Source organism: Phalacrocorax aristotelis, chromosome Z (assembly GCF_949628215.1).
Source record: "Phalacrocorax aristotelis chromosome Z, bGulAri2.1, whole genome shotgun sequence".
NCBI classification, from domain to species: Eukaryota; Metazoa; Chordata; class Aves; order Suliformes; family Phalacrocoracidae; genus Phalacrocorax; species Phalacrocorax aristotelis.
The window spans coordinates 45,399,209-45,416,352 of NC_134311.1; the positions used below are offsets into that span (position 1 = coordinate 45,399,209).

Consider the following 17,144-nt stretch of genomic DNA (forward strand, 5'->3'; position numbering starts at 1 on the left):
TAGGCTCTTGTCTGCCTGTTTTACTCTTGTACTTCAGGAACAATTTCAGTAATGCCCAGATTCAAGCATCCTTGGCCCTGAATGTCTTGATTTATAGGTAGCTTGAAGATCAGTTTCTCAACTTCATCACTGATTACATCTGTCTTAAATCTGGAAAAAAAAATTATGTCTGGTGATAAGATATAAGAAGCCTACCTTGGGGGGCAGGGATCCAGTCTACAGGCTTTCAGCAGCTGTGGAGGACGGCGGCTGGTTACACACAGTGTCTCATCTGCAGTCTCCCTGGTTTGTTTGTTCAGGCAGGTCACCACAGCCTCCTGGACACCTGCACACAACAATGTGTGGTCACAGCCAGCTCTCTGTACCTGAAAGGGCAGCTGAGGGCAGAGACAGGCCTGTCAGGCCCAGTGGGGCTGTGTTGGGGCTGCTGTGTGTGGGAAAGCACAACCTCCCAGCCAGGAATGACAGCTCAGGACGTGCAGCCCTGGCTGCAGAGAGCAAGGAGGCTCCCTCCCACACATTGGTGAAGTGTTTGCTGTCCACATCCAAGCACTATGCCTGATGGTCTTTGAGGATTATGATATGAATATCTACCAAAAGGGGCATGTTTCTTGGCACAGCATACCTGATTGAGTAGGGAAAAATCGCAGTTCCTTTTTTCTCTTTTATTGGGAAAAGCTTTCATCAGCAAAATTACTCTTGTAATTTTCCAGACACAGTCATACATTGCTTATTGCACCTTTTCTATCCTGTTTCCCAGCCAACTGGGAGATGACCTGGTCAGAACACCCCATGGGATGCTGGGCTTTAACTTACCTTTACTTGCAGTCTCTCTAGGCATCTCAATTGCAGTAAAAAGTCCCTAGGTTCATTTACCACTTACCTTCCCTGGATAGAAAATTGTCCAGTGCTCCCTAGTAACTCATCCTTTCACTATGAGTGCAATGAAGATGTTTATTTGTCAGTCAAGCAGGCTAAGGTGTGAAGATGATCTTGACTTCTGTATGCTGTATTTTAAGCAATGGTATGATTGCTATAGGTGCAAAAGTAAAGCGAAACAAGGACTGAGAGTTCAGCTTCTCTTGGTTACTCTTCCATCCACAGACTTGCACCTAAACTGAAAATGCAAACCTGCAGGGTATATTGGAGAGCTGGACAAAACAAGGGTAGCTGTAGGGACTAAAAGAGAAGCTGGAAGATTTGATGACTATGTTTTAACTTGGGAAATCCTTGGTGATACCAAATTCCTTATGTACTCTTTAGCACACCAGTTACTCTGTCTCACTTTTCCAATGAGTGAGGTGGGAATTTTACAGGGTTTTTTTGATCACAATGTTAGAAAGCTAGAAAATCAGGGGTTGCAACACTACATGCCACAGGAAAGAATACTTAGTGAGAGAGGATCTACTTCTTCCCCAGGGGGTCTGAGGGTAATAATTGGCCTGAAATTCCTAAAAATTTAATCCACAGTGGTTCAAGTAAAGTGGAAGTATGCATTTTACATTCATCCTTACTTCTTGAGTTAGGAAAAGATTAGCTGAACTCATAACAATTGCTTCACCTTCTCAAAACCAACAATTAGTTTTCCAAAATATCTCACAATCTTTCGAAGACACCAACATTTAAAGAAAAAAATGTTGGAAGAGCTTGAGCAGCTCCAAGAGCAGTGTAACAGCAATACCTTTTGCTGTTCTTAATGCCAGAGCATATGTCATTAGGCAAAAAATGTTATCATATTATTCAGCAGTACCAAAGTGCTGCAACTCATTGTAGTTCCTGTATTCCTGAAATTATTGTCAGATTCATTCTCCTTATTCTCAGTAATAATAAGAGCCAATGCTAGTTCACTTAATATCTGTATGTGTTGGATATTTTTATTTTCAGATCAAAATTTTGTAAACTAAGTGTACTTCCACAGCTTCAATTTCTCCTCTCTGAAGTGTGTAACTGAGTTCTTGACCAAATATTATAAATTACTTTTACACTTTTGCATTGTCTGTTTCCACGCTGACTATCCAAAAGTTATTGACTGTGAGGTCTTGAATTCAGCCTTTTCTCTGATGGTTTTGTTTTATCAAACTCATATAGCCCAGCTCTGATACTACTGCTCTTCACTTTTCAGTATTCAACCTGTCCCAAATCTCCCAGAGAGTTCATTTTCCATGCTTATTCCTGTAATCTAAGTAATCTCTGATTGCATTTCCAATAATTTTAGACTATCGCACTAGCACTCTATTCTGCTCATTGTACTTTCCTTTCAGAAATTCTTACAACTTTTTACCTTAGAAAGGTACCGGTAGAACCAGTAATCTTGCCTGGCAGCACGGGTATTGAAGAAAAGGGCTCCTGGCTGAATTTAACCAGTTCTTGGTTACTAGACTATGTATTGACAGAATTTTCTGGCTCTAATAGCTTAAAATCTGGCTCGCTTTAGCAGTAAACAAATGTGCCTAAAATCACTTTCTTCAGCTTCTCCTTGAATCTTGCCCTGAGTAAGCCTCAGCATACAGATAACATCTGTCCCTCTGTTTTTGATAGGTCAATGGGGCAAACGGTTATAAGCTTTAAATCAAGGATGGATCATTGAACATTTAGAGAATATAAAGACCTTTGATTATCTGTCAGAAGTTCCATGGTACAGAGATAATTATAAAAAGGCAAAAAAACTTCCTGAAGTTCATATATAAGTAACTGAATTCTAAACATTATCTACTGCACAATTTTACCACAATAAAAAGCTGTCTGCTTTAAAATTGCTTTCCCTGAAAAAAAGGTTCTCAATCAGTTCTCAATAGGAAATCACAATATAAAAGGGTGTAGAGGGTGGGACGTGAATCTAGGCAGTTTAAATTCACTTTCAAAATACCATCAAATGAGATTTTCTGTGTTTATATCTACCAGAATAAAATTACTGTTACATGACATTTGACGACAGCTCTGGGAAACGCAGGTACTAACAGCAGACTAAATGACTAATTTCTTCTGGTTGCTACTTCTGGGAGATGAATTGTTACTTCTATATCTATGCAATTTCTTCTCCTGAGACCTCAAAAACAATAAAATTAGTTTGACTCGTCTTGCATCTCTGGCTACAAAAATATCTGACTTAGCATTTGCTAATCTGGAAAATTTGGAGTTAACATCAGACAAAAAGAAATTTTGGCTAACAGTTTTTGCTGACAATTGAAAGAGATTAAATTTATAAAGCAAAATGTCTCTGTCATCAATCTGAGAGTTATATTTGAAAAATACACACATAGTCACTATAGTCATATAAATGACTTCTGACTTTGTTTCAAGAAGATATTTCTAGAAGGTATTCAGGTTTCAGTATTCACAGTGGAAGAGTGACAAATTGTTACTGCTCACTAGTAGCCTCAGTATATGACAGATGCTCCTGTAAAGTCAGTGTTCGCCACCACTTCGCTTACACTAGTGTGATATTTTAATATAGGAAACAAAGCAATAATGGCAATGATCTGACAACTCTCTGTGTGCTACTCCAAACACTGACAACTGTCAGCAAGCTAAAAGTAAACATAGAAAACCTTTGTGTTATTTTCTACAGACTGTGCTTTTTCAGTTTGTAACTGATTACTGGTGAATCTGTACAGATCACACTATTAACCGTTCCTAAAGTGCTGGGTGGTTTCCAGTTCTACAGTACCTATACTGTATTTATCTACAGTAATTCTTTTTAAATTGGCTGAAACTTGTAATGTAAAAAGACAGCAGCTGGAGAAGTCTAGGTTCATTTTAAAAAATACTGGAGTGGACATATTTGTCAGAACTAGCTAGCCAAAATGATAGGGAAAAAAAGGATATCAGAGAACTGTGCATTAATAGTCCATAACATGTGGAACCTGAGACCTTGATTAACTTTGAGAAACTCCAAGTGCCAAGTCTGCTAGTTTCAGACAATCACACCATTAGCGCTTTTTGCCATAAGTTTTCTTTTGCACTGGGATTGGAGCTAATGTCAGCTAGTGAAAGGAGTTAGACAACTGCCTGAGCCCTTAGAGTATCAATTTAATGCATCTGCTATGGGAGGATACTTTACTTTCACATGGTTATACTTGCACAGTACAAATCAAGAGATAAGAACTAAAAATGACATGGGATTCTTAGCCTGTGTCACCAGATTGCTTTAACATTCACCTACTTTTATGTAAATGCCTTTTGAGTGATCAGCGGATACAAGGAAATTCCTTGATACTTTGATACATTGATCACTCTTGGTGACAGCCTGAGACTGAAGCCTGAAAGTTCTGGGCTAAAATGTGGTGTGCAAGTGGGTTTTTTTCACAGATTCCATCCATGCCTTTTCAAATACAGCTGGGCTCGATGATCTTAAAGGTCTTTTCCAACCTAAATGATTCTATGATTCTAAACAGCTGTAGCAAAGTAGCATCTCTGTAGGTGGTAACAGCAAAGCACACACTTGAAAAGGGAAAGTAAATCCAGCACAGGAGCAGTTTGCACCTACCTCCTCCACAGGACTCTGAACACTCTGTAAAGCCCTCATATTCCCAGTCGTAGAGCTCATCAGACTCCTGCAAGCTGCCATACAACAGCTCAGTTTCCTCTGGGGTATATTCAGTTCCCTCCCCACTGCAGGGACCACTGTAACAGGGTCTCTGAGACACAGGTTTGGGACCTTCACATTCATCGATGGGCAAGTCAGCCACAGAATGAGAGAAAGAGAGGAGCACTTGGCATTTCACAAGCCGCACCTGGCTACCCACTCCACAGGTGACACTACAGGTGGACCAAGACTCAGGAATAAACCTGTGAGAAGAAGAGAATAAGGCAAGTTATGTCCACAAACAGCCAGACAAGCAAAAGCAGTATAGACCTATCCAGACCAAATTCTGTTTAATGAGGAACAAATGCTTCACCTCATTATAGGGCTACTATGAAATACACATAAGAACCATGACATATTGTTGACAACTGAATGGCAACAGCGGAAGGGCTCTGAAGTACTCAAGTGGAGTTTCTTCTTATAGCCAGGAAAAAAGATGTGTGCTTAAAGCACTTCCTTGATCCTAAAATGTCTCAGTGTAAGGCATCCTGCAATCTCCCAATGTGTATCATGATTCCACTAGCTACTTTTTGCTAGTATTCAACCTAGGTCACCTTTACCTCAGTTGATACCACAGTTATGTCATTAGTAAGCATTGAACAGGCTGCTGTTATCAGCTAGTTGCAGTATGAAAGGGAAAACATCTTTAACCATTGTTAACCATTGTTCTGTGTTGCAATAACCATTTTTAACCCTTAATTCGAAGCCATAAAAAAGATAAAGAACTTGCTATTTCTTTAGCTGACTTTTTTTTTTTTAGCATATTTAATTTGCCTTCTCATTAAAGAACAATGGTCCATTTCTATTCTGGTTTTCTCTGTCTGTTGCTCTTGTCTCACTGATTAGAAACCTTACATACTCCAAATTTTTGCCTCTGAAAGTCCATACATACTTTAATAAAAGCATCTTGCAGCTGTCATTAAAATAAGCAAAACAGACTGAATTCAATTTCTTTCTTTGTTTGTTTGTTTTCCTCAACAATGGAATAATTTCTCAAGTTTTCTCTGTTATCTCCACTTTTTCAACATCTTAAAAAAACCACCAGTGCTGGAAATTGGCCTAGCGTTTTACTCAAAGTAACATCAAGCAGAACATTCACATTCAACTCTATACCACTTCATTACCACCTTGTTTAGATGTAACACACCTTGTTTTGTTGAGGTCATGTTAATCTATGCTGATTCCTAAATCTTTCTGGAAGCAACAGTTCCAGTGTACTCCATGACCTGCGTTACTTACGCTTAGATACCTGATGTTAGTGGTATTAAAGCACTGCAGTAATGAATCCAGGTTACAGGGTGATTCAGACAGCTTTGTCTGATTGTCTTGTCTTCTCTATTGGCCATTCTGCCAAACTTTCTGCCCTAGGCAAATTCTAAGACAGTAGCTGTAGATATACTTCAAGGGCTGGAACAGAAGAGTGAGTAGTTGGGTCTGGCACTGGTCCCTTAAGAACATCACAGGGACAATCCCTGTTGATAACAGTCTCCCATCACTGTAAGTGTTTGGGATCTGTCAGCTCCTTCAAACTCAGCAGATTTTTTTAAATGATATTTTTGAGTGCTAATCTAATAAACTAAAAGCTTTTTGTGATAGTGTTGACTGCCTGAGAGAAATGTAAGTCTTTTCAGCACCTAATCGTATGCATTAGCTAAATTTATCAAATAAATCAGAGTTTATGGGATATATTTTTGGTTAAAACATGACTGTCACTGAATTATTCCTCTCCTTTAAGTCTTTATTTCGATAGGCCACACCAGACTTGGACAGCTTTGCCTGGGGCTGAAGGCAATACACGTCTGTCCCTTCTATTTTCTAGGGATACTGGGGGCTATAGGAAACTCATTTCTCACTTTGAGAAAGCCATGAACAGTGTGATAGGAAGAAAAATGAAATTTAGTTTTGTGATTAGGATCTTTGAAAGTGTTTTTACGCACCTCTCTTTTTCATCCACCACCTTTCCCTAGTTGACAAAAGGACTTTCCAAAACCAAGAAAGGGACCTGGTGCCCCCAAGCTCCTAAGTACCAGTATCCCTGACTGGAAGAGCATAGTCTCCCAAAGCAGAGAGTGTGCATCTCTTTATCCATGCTTTGTAGGTGTTTATGACATCTTGTTATAAACCAGATATCCACTGCTAGCACTATACACAGGAAGTAATGGAAAGAAGTGGATTGTATATGTTACTGGAACATTTGAAACTGTTTATAATGTTCCTGCAAAGAAAGCAAGATTTCTTTCAGGAACAAAGCTTTAAAGAAACTAATGGTGCAAAGTGATTCCATTTCCCTACTCTTAGACATTTTACCTTAAAATATTGGTCTCATTTCAAAGATTATATCCCTCATTTTGAAAGGATTATAGTCTTTAACAGTAAAGTTAGGCCATTCATCTTTTTTTTTTCTAAGACTGTGCAACTGCTAGAACAATATTTTGATACGGAAAATCTCCTGTCATAGATTCAACAGTCCATGTCGGCCACTGTGAGTTAGATATTTTGATTAGTTTAAATGTATAGCTTCTTGACCTGACAAACTAAGAAGCAGAAAGCCTAATCAGGTTACAGAAGAGGGCACTGGTCTTCTTCAGAAGCTGTCTTCCTTATATTTTTTAACATTGTTAATTGTTGTGTAACTTTGCTTTGTTGGAGAACTGCCGTATTCTAAACCAGAAGGGATGATATTTTGCCAGATATTAAAATTACTCATTTAGAAAAACAGACATACTTCTTATAATCAGAATATTTACACATGATATATATCACACATCCAAACACAGAAACACAGGAACAAAATAGAGAAGACACAAAAGGGAAGTAAGAACATTATTAAAGCAGACTGAATCCTTTTTGAAATGAGACTTCATCTATAAATGCCACAAACTATAATATTTTAGCCTAGTCAGCAAGTCATAACAAAAACACTGGAATGCCTTCAGGAAAGTTTATTTTATTCAGCTTTCTAGGCCAAATTTATACATTTTAAGTGATAAATTTGGAAGTGTAATTTAATTCTAATATAACTGTTGGCTGCTAAAGAGGGAATTGGTAGAAGCAAAAGAGTTGAAAACAGGAAAAAATGGGGGAAACCCCAAGAAAACCCTGCAAACAAAACCTCCATATAAGACTTGTGAGTAGATACTAAGCATTTATGTAATGTGAATGTATAATATAAATATGCAATGGTTTCATCTTCCTAAACCCAGAAAATTGCAAAAGCTATCAAATTGTGTTGTGTGGTCATTAATGATAAATGCTGCCAAACACAAAAAGTATGTGAATAATAAGAAGTCAGTTCCATGGTGTTAAAGTTATTCGTTCTGTATATAGTGTACCTTCCACTGCACAACATTGTGCTTTTTTTATATGCTAACTTCTGGGTGTTCTTTGAAAAAGAAAGTAGTGGAATAGATTTACTGAGAAATAGGTTTTTTAGAAAAGAGGAAACGACAGACGTGTTTCCATTGTCAGTGCCTGCTTTTTGATTAAATCCCACTGTAATAACAGTCCCTATAATATAACCCTAATAAATAAGACAAAGGCAATAATTAATTCTAGTCATGTGCAGTAATAGCTGTCAGACAGAATCCAATTGTGCTAATATCTGTACAAATGTGCTTCTTGCCTCAGTGAGATTCTATTGAGTATTTCATAGCTCTTAGCATACTCCTCAGTAGCACATTGTCATTGCATCAAAGATCATCTTATTTTATTCCTCTGCCCATCAGAGGTGAAAATGCTTCTTCCCCAAAGGAAAAATACATCAGTGTGTTCTGAGAGCTCTGATGAATATTTTAAAGAGGAGTCTTTTGCTCCTATTTTAGAGAGATCACTACTAGGTGGAGTAATGAAAGCTGGAAGGAGGGAAAATCATGACATTGTTTTATTATGACTGACTTAACCGTGCCTGCTGCTACCCAAATGCTGGAGCTATACCACAGCACCCAACAGTGGGACAGCTGAGGAGTGCCTCTGCCTGTCCTCCTGCTCTTAAATGGGCATCTTCATAGGCAGCCATGCCCTCAAGCTGGAAAAGTAAAAGTGTTGGAATGAAAGGTGGAAAAGCCTCCAAAGAAAACTGGGAGTTAAAAATGGATAGTCCTTGTACAGAAACGTCTATACTTGTTTCCTTGACCTGTGGGCACTATTATGGTGATGGACCAGCAACCTTTTCCCATTATATGAACACTCCTGCAAAATAGTGAGCTCTGGATTTAAAAGAGGCATTGCACTTTTCAGTGTTTTTGTTAGCTGTTGAGGTTTCACAGTTTGCACAAGACTGTGTTTAGCTGAACGGACTACTGTTGCGCCATTTGTCATATGCACATTAGCTTACACTGGGCTACATAATGTGTTCTAGGAATGCAGAAAAAGAGATGTAATGCCACTGACATTGACGGACTTTTGCAGGAGTAATTCAGGTGTGGTACTGAGCTGTTTTTGGCTCATTGCTTTTGTAGTGCACTACAATCACTGAAAATATATTTTAAGGAAATTTTAGTGTGACAGCAAAACCAACTACCACGTTCGTACATAAAGCACTTAATAAAAAATATTGGTGAAACTGTGAAATGCACAGCAGTCCAGCCTTCAGGCTGCACATCCAATGGACCTGCAAGTACAAGTGAATTGCAGTTGTCCACAGACTTTCATCCACACATGAACACTGAGTAGATATTGCTTGCCCAGCTCAGTTTTTCAAGGACTATTTGCATTTGTATATATTATCATTATTCACAAACACACATGAGAACGTGCCTTTCAGACAAGTATGTCTAGTGTTCTAAAAAAAAACTTCCCCTCTTTAAATTGTATAAGGAGAATGTATTTAAAAATCCAGCTTTTGTAGACTAAAATGTGCTACATAATGATCACTTGCATATAAAGGCAGCAAAAGTGAGGTTAAAATTTAAGCTGAGAGCAACTGTTACAATGAAAGTACTTAGTCCTGGGGTAATGATATTTTCAGCTTCAAACTCTGGGCACAGCTAAGGACTGGTGTGTATTCCCCTCCATATAGCAACATATATGTAACTGGAGAAGTCAGAAAAAAGAGAAACACAAAAAAAGAGAATGCTCAGTGATGGAAGACCTTCAACAGCAGGTCATAGGGGGTTTAGGGTGACACCCATGGAGAGTCTTGTCAAGTTTTGTGAAGATCTCTGTGACACTTGATGTATACAGCCACAGCCTCTTCTGTCTAGGTCTTGGGTTCCTACAGTGTGTGTTAAGAAGGAAAAAAAGTGTGTGTACAGACTGATGTCCTTTGGGCTATGGAGAAAAATATCTATTCTCTTTGCTTCTGCTTAATTACATATTGCCCTGAATGTTTATTGCTTAATGTTTTGGTTTTTTTTTTTTAATCCATCTTTGGGCAAATGTACAGTTCAGATGAATTCTGAGGTTTTGGGAAAGGCACATACCCATAAGACTGAGTGTTTGAAGGCACATGCACCCACCTCTATTAAGGTATCTAAAATCAGATAGTACTGGTGAAATGGAATGCTCAGTGATTTGTTCAAAGGCTTAGAAATTTTCTTTGATAGAACCGGGAACAGAGCTCAGACTTCCAGACTCCTTGTCTTGATTGGAAAATGCAAACCTGTCCTTTTTCTCCAGGAGAAGCCACCTTTCCATCAGTTTTAAGGTATGGATAACACCACAGGATGCTAACATACAGCATGGGGTAGCTGCTGGTGCCATTGTTCAGAGAAGTGAAACAGAGGTCATGACCACATGTCAATAAAATCTCAGGGCCCCATCTGTAAGAGTAATGGCACCAGACCCAGCTGCATAGGTCCAATTCTAATCTGAGTGATTACAATCTGTCCCTCTATAGTTTCTCTTCAGTTTAGTTCATATATAATATTTTCCTTCACCTTTGTGCCAAATCATTCTCTTCTACTGCTGCTCTCTATAAATCCACCGCTACCTTTCTCTCCCAGGAGAGATAACTGCTTCTGCCCTGTATAGATATTACACATAAATCCTAAGTAGTGGTGACTGTCTAAAGGGTGTCCTTAAATGAATAGACAGAAATCATTACCTAATGTTAGGCTGCTGCACTGCTGATTTTACCTATGATCAACCACATATATAGTTTAATTTTTTGCCATTAGATCTTCATATGAAGAAGTTTCCCTAAACTTCCTTCTTCCTGTTCACTGCATGACACTGAAGTGGACAAGCAACAGCCTAGCAGTTGATACCATCTGTGTATGTCCTCACTAATTTTTTTTGGCAATCTAATAATCATCATATGCTTTATTTTTAAAGTAAAACATCTGTAGGAAGTTTTAATATTAGTCATTAACCTGTGAATCAGGTACAAACATCATGATAGAAACTATTTAACAGTCAAACAACAAAAAAAAAGCATATAGGTCTTTGGAAATATAAATACCTACTGAAAAGTAAGAAAGACACATTGGGTGACTCTGCCACGCTGGCCTCTCTGTCCATATCCAGTTCCTTGAGGGCTTTGTTGCCCCCAGCTGATGCATGTCAGGAATTTCTTTTTCTTTTTTACTGAACTGGCCCCATCACTACGATGGTGCCATCTGGCATCCAGATATTATTTTTTCCCCTCTTCACCCTCCGACCACCTCTTTTTTTTTAATGTCTAGCACCAGTGTTATTCATGGCAGTATGTTAAAAGCTGGTATGGTGTTAACATGAAAAAGCACTTTTCAAGAGTTAGAGACAAATCTTTTAAACAACCCCTCTATCGCCTATAAAACCAATGTCATTATACATAGAAAACCTCATTCTTTTTTAATTGTCACTGCTGCTCTTTCTGACTCTGGCTGTCATGATGTGCTGGTGTAGTAAGCTCCAGTGAAAGAGGTCAGACAGAAAGATACTGTGGCTTCTCTCTCAGATAACATATTTCTAAGGCCTGGTGAATGGTCACTTCAGAGATGGACAGCAATAGGAGAACAATATGTACGACAACAATGGACAGCAAGGGTTCCTCATCTTAAACCTTTGTCCTAACAAAGATTACAAGACTTTCTTACCAGCCTAGAGTATTTCATGGTACCTCTGTCAGCAATTAATGTTTAATTGACCCCATCTAGGTGTGCAGCAGGTCAGACAACACAAACATAACTATTCCCTCTAGCCTTCAAGTGGCTGAACTGGTTATGATTAATTCTTTCAGAGGCAGAACAGATGAAGACCTGTTTAACATGGGTTTATATTTGAAGGCTGAGTGACCAAAGTGAATTCTCTGGTATCTCTTAAGGACTGAATTCCTTTAGAAACCTTTCCTTCAACTGGGGAATTGTAGGGTGTCAGTTTGCTACCTGGTCATTTAGTTCAATGAAACATGTGGCAAATACTACCACTGAATTTCCTGGTGAATATCAACCAATTTTGACAGAGGGGTAAAATGATCTGTGATAACTTTATACCCCTGTCAAATTCACTTAATAGGAATAAATCCAGACATTACTGAGAGAAGGGGAAGGCAATGGACAGATAGGCATATACAGACAAAATTAAACTGCAAAATTTGTTTCCTTCAGAAATTCCTGAAGAAATAAATAATGGAAAGCACTACAAGCAGATGGAATTAAAATCAGGGGTCTTTTCCTCTAGCAGCACAAGTTGGAGGATGATCCCAAATTACAGGTGGAAGGACAACGTAAATAAAAAGTGTAAATTTATAACTCTCAGTGTGAAATTTCATAACAAAAATCCTATTCAGTGCAAAGTCACAGAAGTCACAAGACAACAATACAGAGATTCACAAATATGAGAACTCAATGCATAGAAGAAATCTGCTGAAAATGTTCAGCTTTAGCTTTTAAATGTTCAATCAAATATAAACTTTGAGAAGGATAACAGACTTGCTTATAAATAGGGTTTGCTTTCTCTGCCTGAAGAATGAGAAGGAAGAAAGGGTGACAGTGGTTGGAGAAGAATGGTCTGCTGGCTACAAAGAATGACCCTGCCTGGTCTCAGAGGAGAATGGGGGCAATGACTTGGTGACATAAGAAAGCTCAGGAAGAGCCTCAGATGAACTGTAGGAAAAGAATGAGTCTTCATTGACATCTGCCCATGTGCAGTCATGAAATTGGTAATTATTGCACCAATGCAGAGCAAATAGGAAAATCACAAAAGCACAGCTTGCCTGAAGAAACAACCATTGCTCTAACTTTAAGCAAACAACCTCATGAACACACAATGCTGCCTTTTCGGCACCTGGTTTACCATGCCACTGGAGACCTTTAGCTGTTCCTCCTGCTCTACAGCTGCTCCCATTCCCCTCCACACTGCCTCTCCTCTGCCCATCATTTCCTCCCTGCAGAGCACAGGAGTGGGGTCTCAAGGAGAGCCCACCCTGGCTGCCAGGCTCAACTCCCACCCTCAAACCCTGCTCAGCCAGCTCTGCTCTACTGAATCAGAGAAAAGAAATGGCTTCCTCAGAGGAGGGAAAACAAGCAATTAAAATTGTTTTTTACAACCCCTAGAATGTTTTCTGAAAATATTTACAACAAAGTAACCCACTACTACATGCTTAGACCTAAGACAGTAAGAAATTGATGGTCCTGTTCTAGTTACTCAAATTCAGAGTCAGCAAAATAGCTGGTCATATCACACGCTGTCTTACACCAGCTAGTGCTTGAACCAATATTTAAAAACTCTCAACTGACTGACCCTCAAATTAACATGCACCTACACTCCAGACTGATCATTCATCAGCCAAAATATGTGGGTGGTAGCCCGACATCTGTCAGCATGGTAGGCCATGGAGTGTGACATTGTGTTTCTGCATAGCTGCAGAAACACAGGTCAAAAGGTGTGTTACCACATGAAACATGTTGCTTTTCAGCTAGTTGGTGTATTTGAAAGCCCCACACACCTGAATGAGGACAAGTGACGCTATAAAACTGGCATCAGAGTTAATTGTTGATTGTATCTTGGTGAGTTCTGAATATTTTGCCTCCTTTTCATGTCATTACATAGAGATTTTCAATTTAATAACAAGGACCTAAAATGAATAACTGTTTAAAGTTAGACATTAAAAAAACCACTATTAACAGTGAGGCACCCAAATAAATTTTATGTGCAATTTCGCCCCTCAAGGTCACTGTCAACAGATTAGATATTCTGGAACAATATGCACATGGCTGTTACGACTTACAGACAGGGATTGCATGGATGACCCTTCAGCACAAGTTTTCTAAGTTTTTATTTGGCCTTTCTGTCTCATGCCTTATTGCTAAAAAACATTCCAAACTAAACATAAGGCATCGATATCTCCAAGCTTTGGGAAAGTTTGCATAAAGACCCTGACTTTGTGCCCTTTATTTTAGTTGTTATTCAACAAATATGAAAAATCTATACTTGGATTTAATAAAATGTCATGATGATTTCTCATCAGCCTAAAATAAATATTATATAGGTTCTCAGAGTTGTGCTTTGCAGGGAGAAAAATAATGTACAAAATGTCACCCCATGGCAGAATGAACCTAGTCTGTACTCTGCCCCACTGTATTGGTATGTTAGTATCTGACTGATATCACTGAAGCGTTGCATGTATTGGGGTAAAAACATCAGGGTGTCTTTGCAGAATACGGTCTTTATTGCAGCAGAGCAGTGAAAAGCATCATAACTACACTTTTAAAGTTTTTAAACTTTCCTTTTATATCTCTCAAGGTCTGTTTTAATATCACAGTTAATATACCCGTAAGGTTTTCCAGAATATTTTGTTAAAATACACATGACAAACAAAAGCCTCTTATTCTTTCCCTGCAGGTTATGCTTCTTCTCTACAAGACCATTCTTCTTAATATTTGAAGCTACATATATTCATATATATATTACTGTATATTTTGTTCTACAGTACTGTCAACATTGTTCACAATATTTATCTAAAAAAATCTTTTACTGTAGCAAATTGTTCCAGATATGACGACATATCAGCATGATTCCTTTTGATAAACTTCCTGATAACACATCTTTTTTATGTATGCTTCCAGGGGTTATTTACAGTTTGATAAATGCAGAATTAGCTACTCTACAAGCAATTGGCTGAATTTCCACAATCTCTAGCCCTTGTTACCTGCTGGAAATACCACACTGCAGAGAGAAAGCAGTCTTAGAGGTTCCTGGAGTGTGTGGGAGATAACTTCCTGATGCAGCAGTAAGTAAGCCAACCAGGGGATATGCCCCGCTGGACCTACTATTTACGAACAGAGAAGGCCTGGTGATGTGGTGGTTGGAGGCTGTCTTGGTCTCAGCAACCATGACATGATAGAGTTCTCGATTCTTGGAGAAGTAAGGAAGAGGGTCAGCAAAACCACTACCCTGAACTTCAGAAGGGCAGACTCTGGATTGTTAAGGAGTCTGGTTAACGGTGTCCCTTGGGAGGCAGTCCTGAAGGACAAAGGAGTCCAGGAAGGCTAGATGTTATTAAATAAGGAAGCCTCAAAGGTGAAGAAGCAGGCAGTCCCCATGTGCCATAAGTCAAGCAGGCAGGGGAGAAGACCAGCTTGTCTGAATAGTGAGCTTTGGCTGGAACTCAAGAAAAAAAGGAGAACTTACCACCTTTGGAAGTATGGGCAGGTGACTCAGGAGGACTACAAGGATGTTGTGAGGTTATGCAGGGAAAAGATTAGGAAGGCGAAGGCCCAGCTGGAACTTAAACTGGCCGCCACTGTTAAAGATAACAAAAAATGTTTTTATAAATATACCAGTGACAAAAGGAGGGCCAGGGAGAATCTCCCTCCTTTGTTGGATGCAGAAGGTAACCTTGCCACGAAAGACGAGGAGAAGGCTGAGGTACTTAATGCTTTATTTGCCTCAGTCTTTAATAGTCAGACTGGTCATCCTCGGGGTTGTCAGGCTTCTGTGCTGGGAGATGGAGATAGTATGCAGAATGAAGTCCCATTTGCTGAAGAGGTGGCAGTCACTGACCTGCTCCTCCACCTGGATGTTCACAAGTCCATGGGGCCGGATGACATCCACCCAAGGATACTGAGGGAGCTGGCAGAGGAGCTCGCCAAGCGACTCTCCATCATTTATCAGCAGTCCTGGTCAACCGGGGAAGTCTCAGATGACTGGAAACTAGCAAATGTGACACCCCTCTACAAGAAGGGTTGGAAGGAGGATCCGGGGAACTACAGACCTGTCAGCCTGACCTCGGTGCTGGGAAAGGTCATGGAGGAGATCATCTTGAACAACGTTATTCAGCACATGCAGGTCAACCAGGGGATTGGGCTCAACCAGCACGGGTTTATGAAAGGGAGGTCATACCTCACTAACCTGGTCTCCTTCTATGATAAGGTGACCTGCTTAGTGGATGAGGGGAAGGCTGTGGACATTGTCTACTTGGACTTTAGTAAGGCCTTTGACACTGTCTCCCACAGCATTCTTCTGGAGAAGCTGGCTGCTCACGGCTTGGACAAGTGCACTCTGCACTGGGTTAAAAACCTGGCTGGATGGCCGAGCCCAGACAGTGGTGGTGAATGGAGTCAAATTCAGTTGGCGGCCGGTCACGAGTGGTGTTCCCCAGGACTCAGTGTTGGGGCCAGTCCTGTTCAATATCTTCACTGATGATCTGGATAAGGGGATTGAGTGCACCCTCAGTAAGTTTGCAGATGACACCAAGATGGGTAGAAGTGTTGATCTGCTGGAGGGCAGGAAGGCCCTAAAGAGGGACCTGGACAGGCTGGATCACTGGGCCAGAGCCAATGGTATGAGATTCAACAAGGCTAAGTGCCGGGTCCTGCACTTGGGTCACAACAACCCCATGGAACACTACAGGCTGCGGGAGGAGTGGCTGGAGAGCTGCCTGGAGGAAAAGGACCTGGAAATGTTGGTTGACAGCCGCCTGAACATGAGCCAGCAGTGTGGTCAGGCAGCCAAGAAGGCTAATGGCATCCTGGCTTGTATCAGAAATAGGGTGGTCAGCAGGAGCAGGGAGGTGATAGTGCCCCTGTACTCGACACTGGTGAGGCTGCACCTCAAGTACTGTGTGCAGGTTTGGTCCCCTCACTACAAGAAGCACATCGAGGTGCTGGAGTGTGTCCAGAGAAGGGCAACAAAGTTGGTGAAGGGTCTGGAGATCAAGCTTTATGAGGAGAGGTTGAGGGAGCTGGGGTTGTTTAGTCTGGAGAAGAGAAGGCTGACGGGAGACCTTATTGCTCTCTACAACTACCTGAAAGGAGGTCGTAGCGAGGTGGGGGTCGGTCTCTTCGCCCTAGTAACAAGCGATAGGATGAGAGGAAATGGCCACAAGCTGCACCAGGGGAAGTTTAGGTTGGATATTAGGAAAAACTTCTTCACCAAAAGGGTTGTCAGGCATTGGAACAGGCTGCCCAGACAGGTGGTTGAGTCTCCATCCCTGGAGGTATTTAAAAGAAGGGTAGATGTGGTGCTTGAGGATATGGTTTAGTCGTGGACTTGGCAGTGATAGGTTAGCGGTTGGACTCGATGATCTTAAGGGTCTTTTCCAACCTTAACGATTCTATGATTCCATGATTCTATGTGGTTTAGAATAGTCAGAAGTCACAAGAAAATAAACTGCACTTTACAAATGAAAATGAATGCT

At 40.2% G+C, this 17,144-nt stretch overlaps 1 protein-coding gene across 1 annotated transcript in view; it reads right to left on the reverse strand.

Moving 5' to 3' along the window:
* The window catches only part of ADAMTSL1 (ADAMTS like 1), a 208,821-nt gene that overhangs the window by 81,873 nt on the left and 109,804 nt on the right, over positions 1–17,144 (reverse strand). The window contains exons 14-15 of the mRNA XM_075078908.1: positions 4,487–4,788; positions 196–325 (exon numbers count right to left, since the gene is read on the reverse strand). Coding sequence (XP_074935009.1) covers positions 196–325; positions 4,487–4,788 — 432 coding nt within the window. The remainder of the gene's footprint in view (positions 1–195; positions 326–4,486; positions 4,789–17,144) is intronic.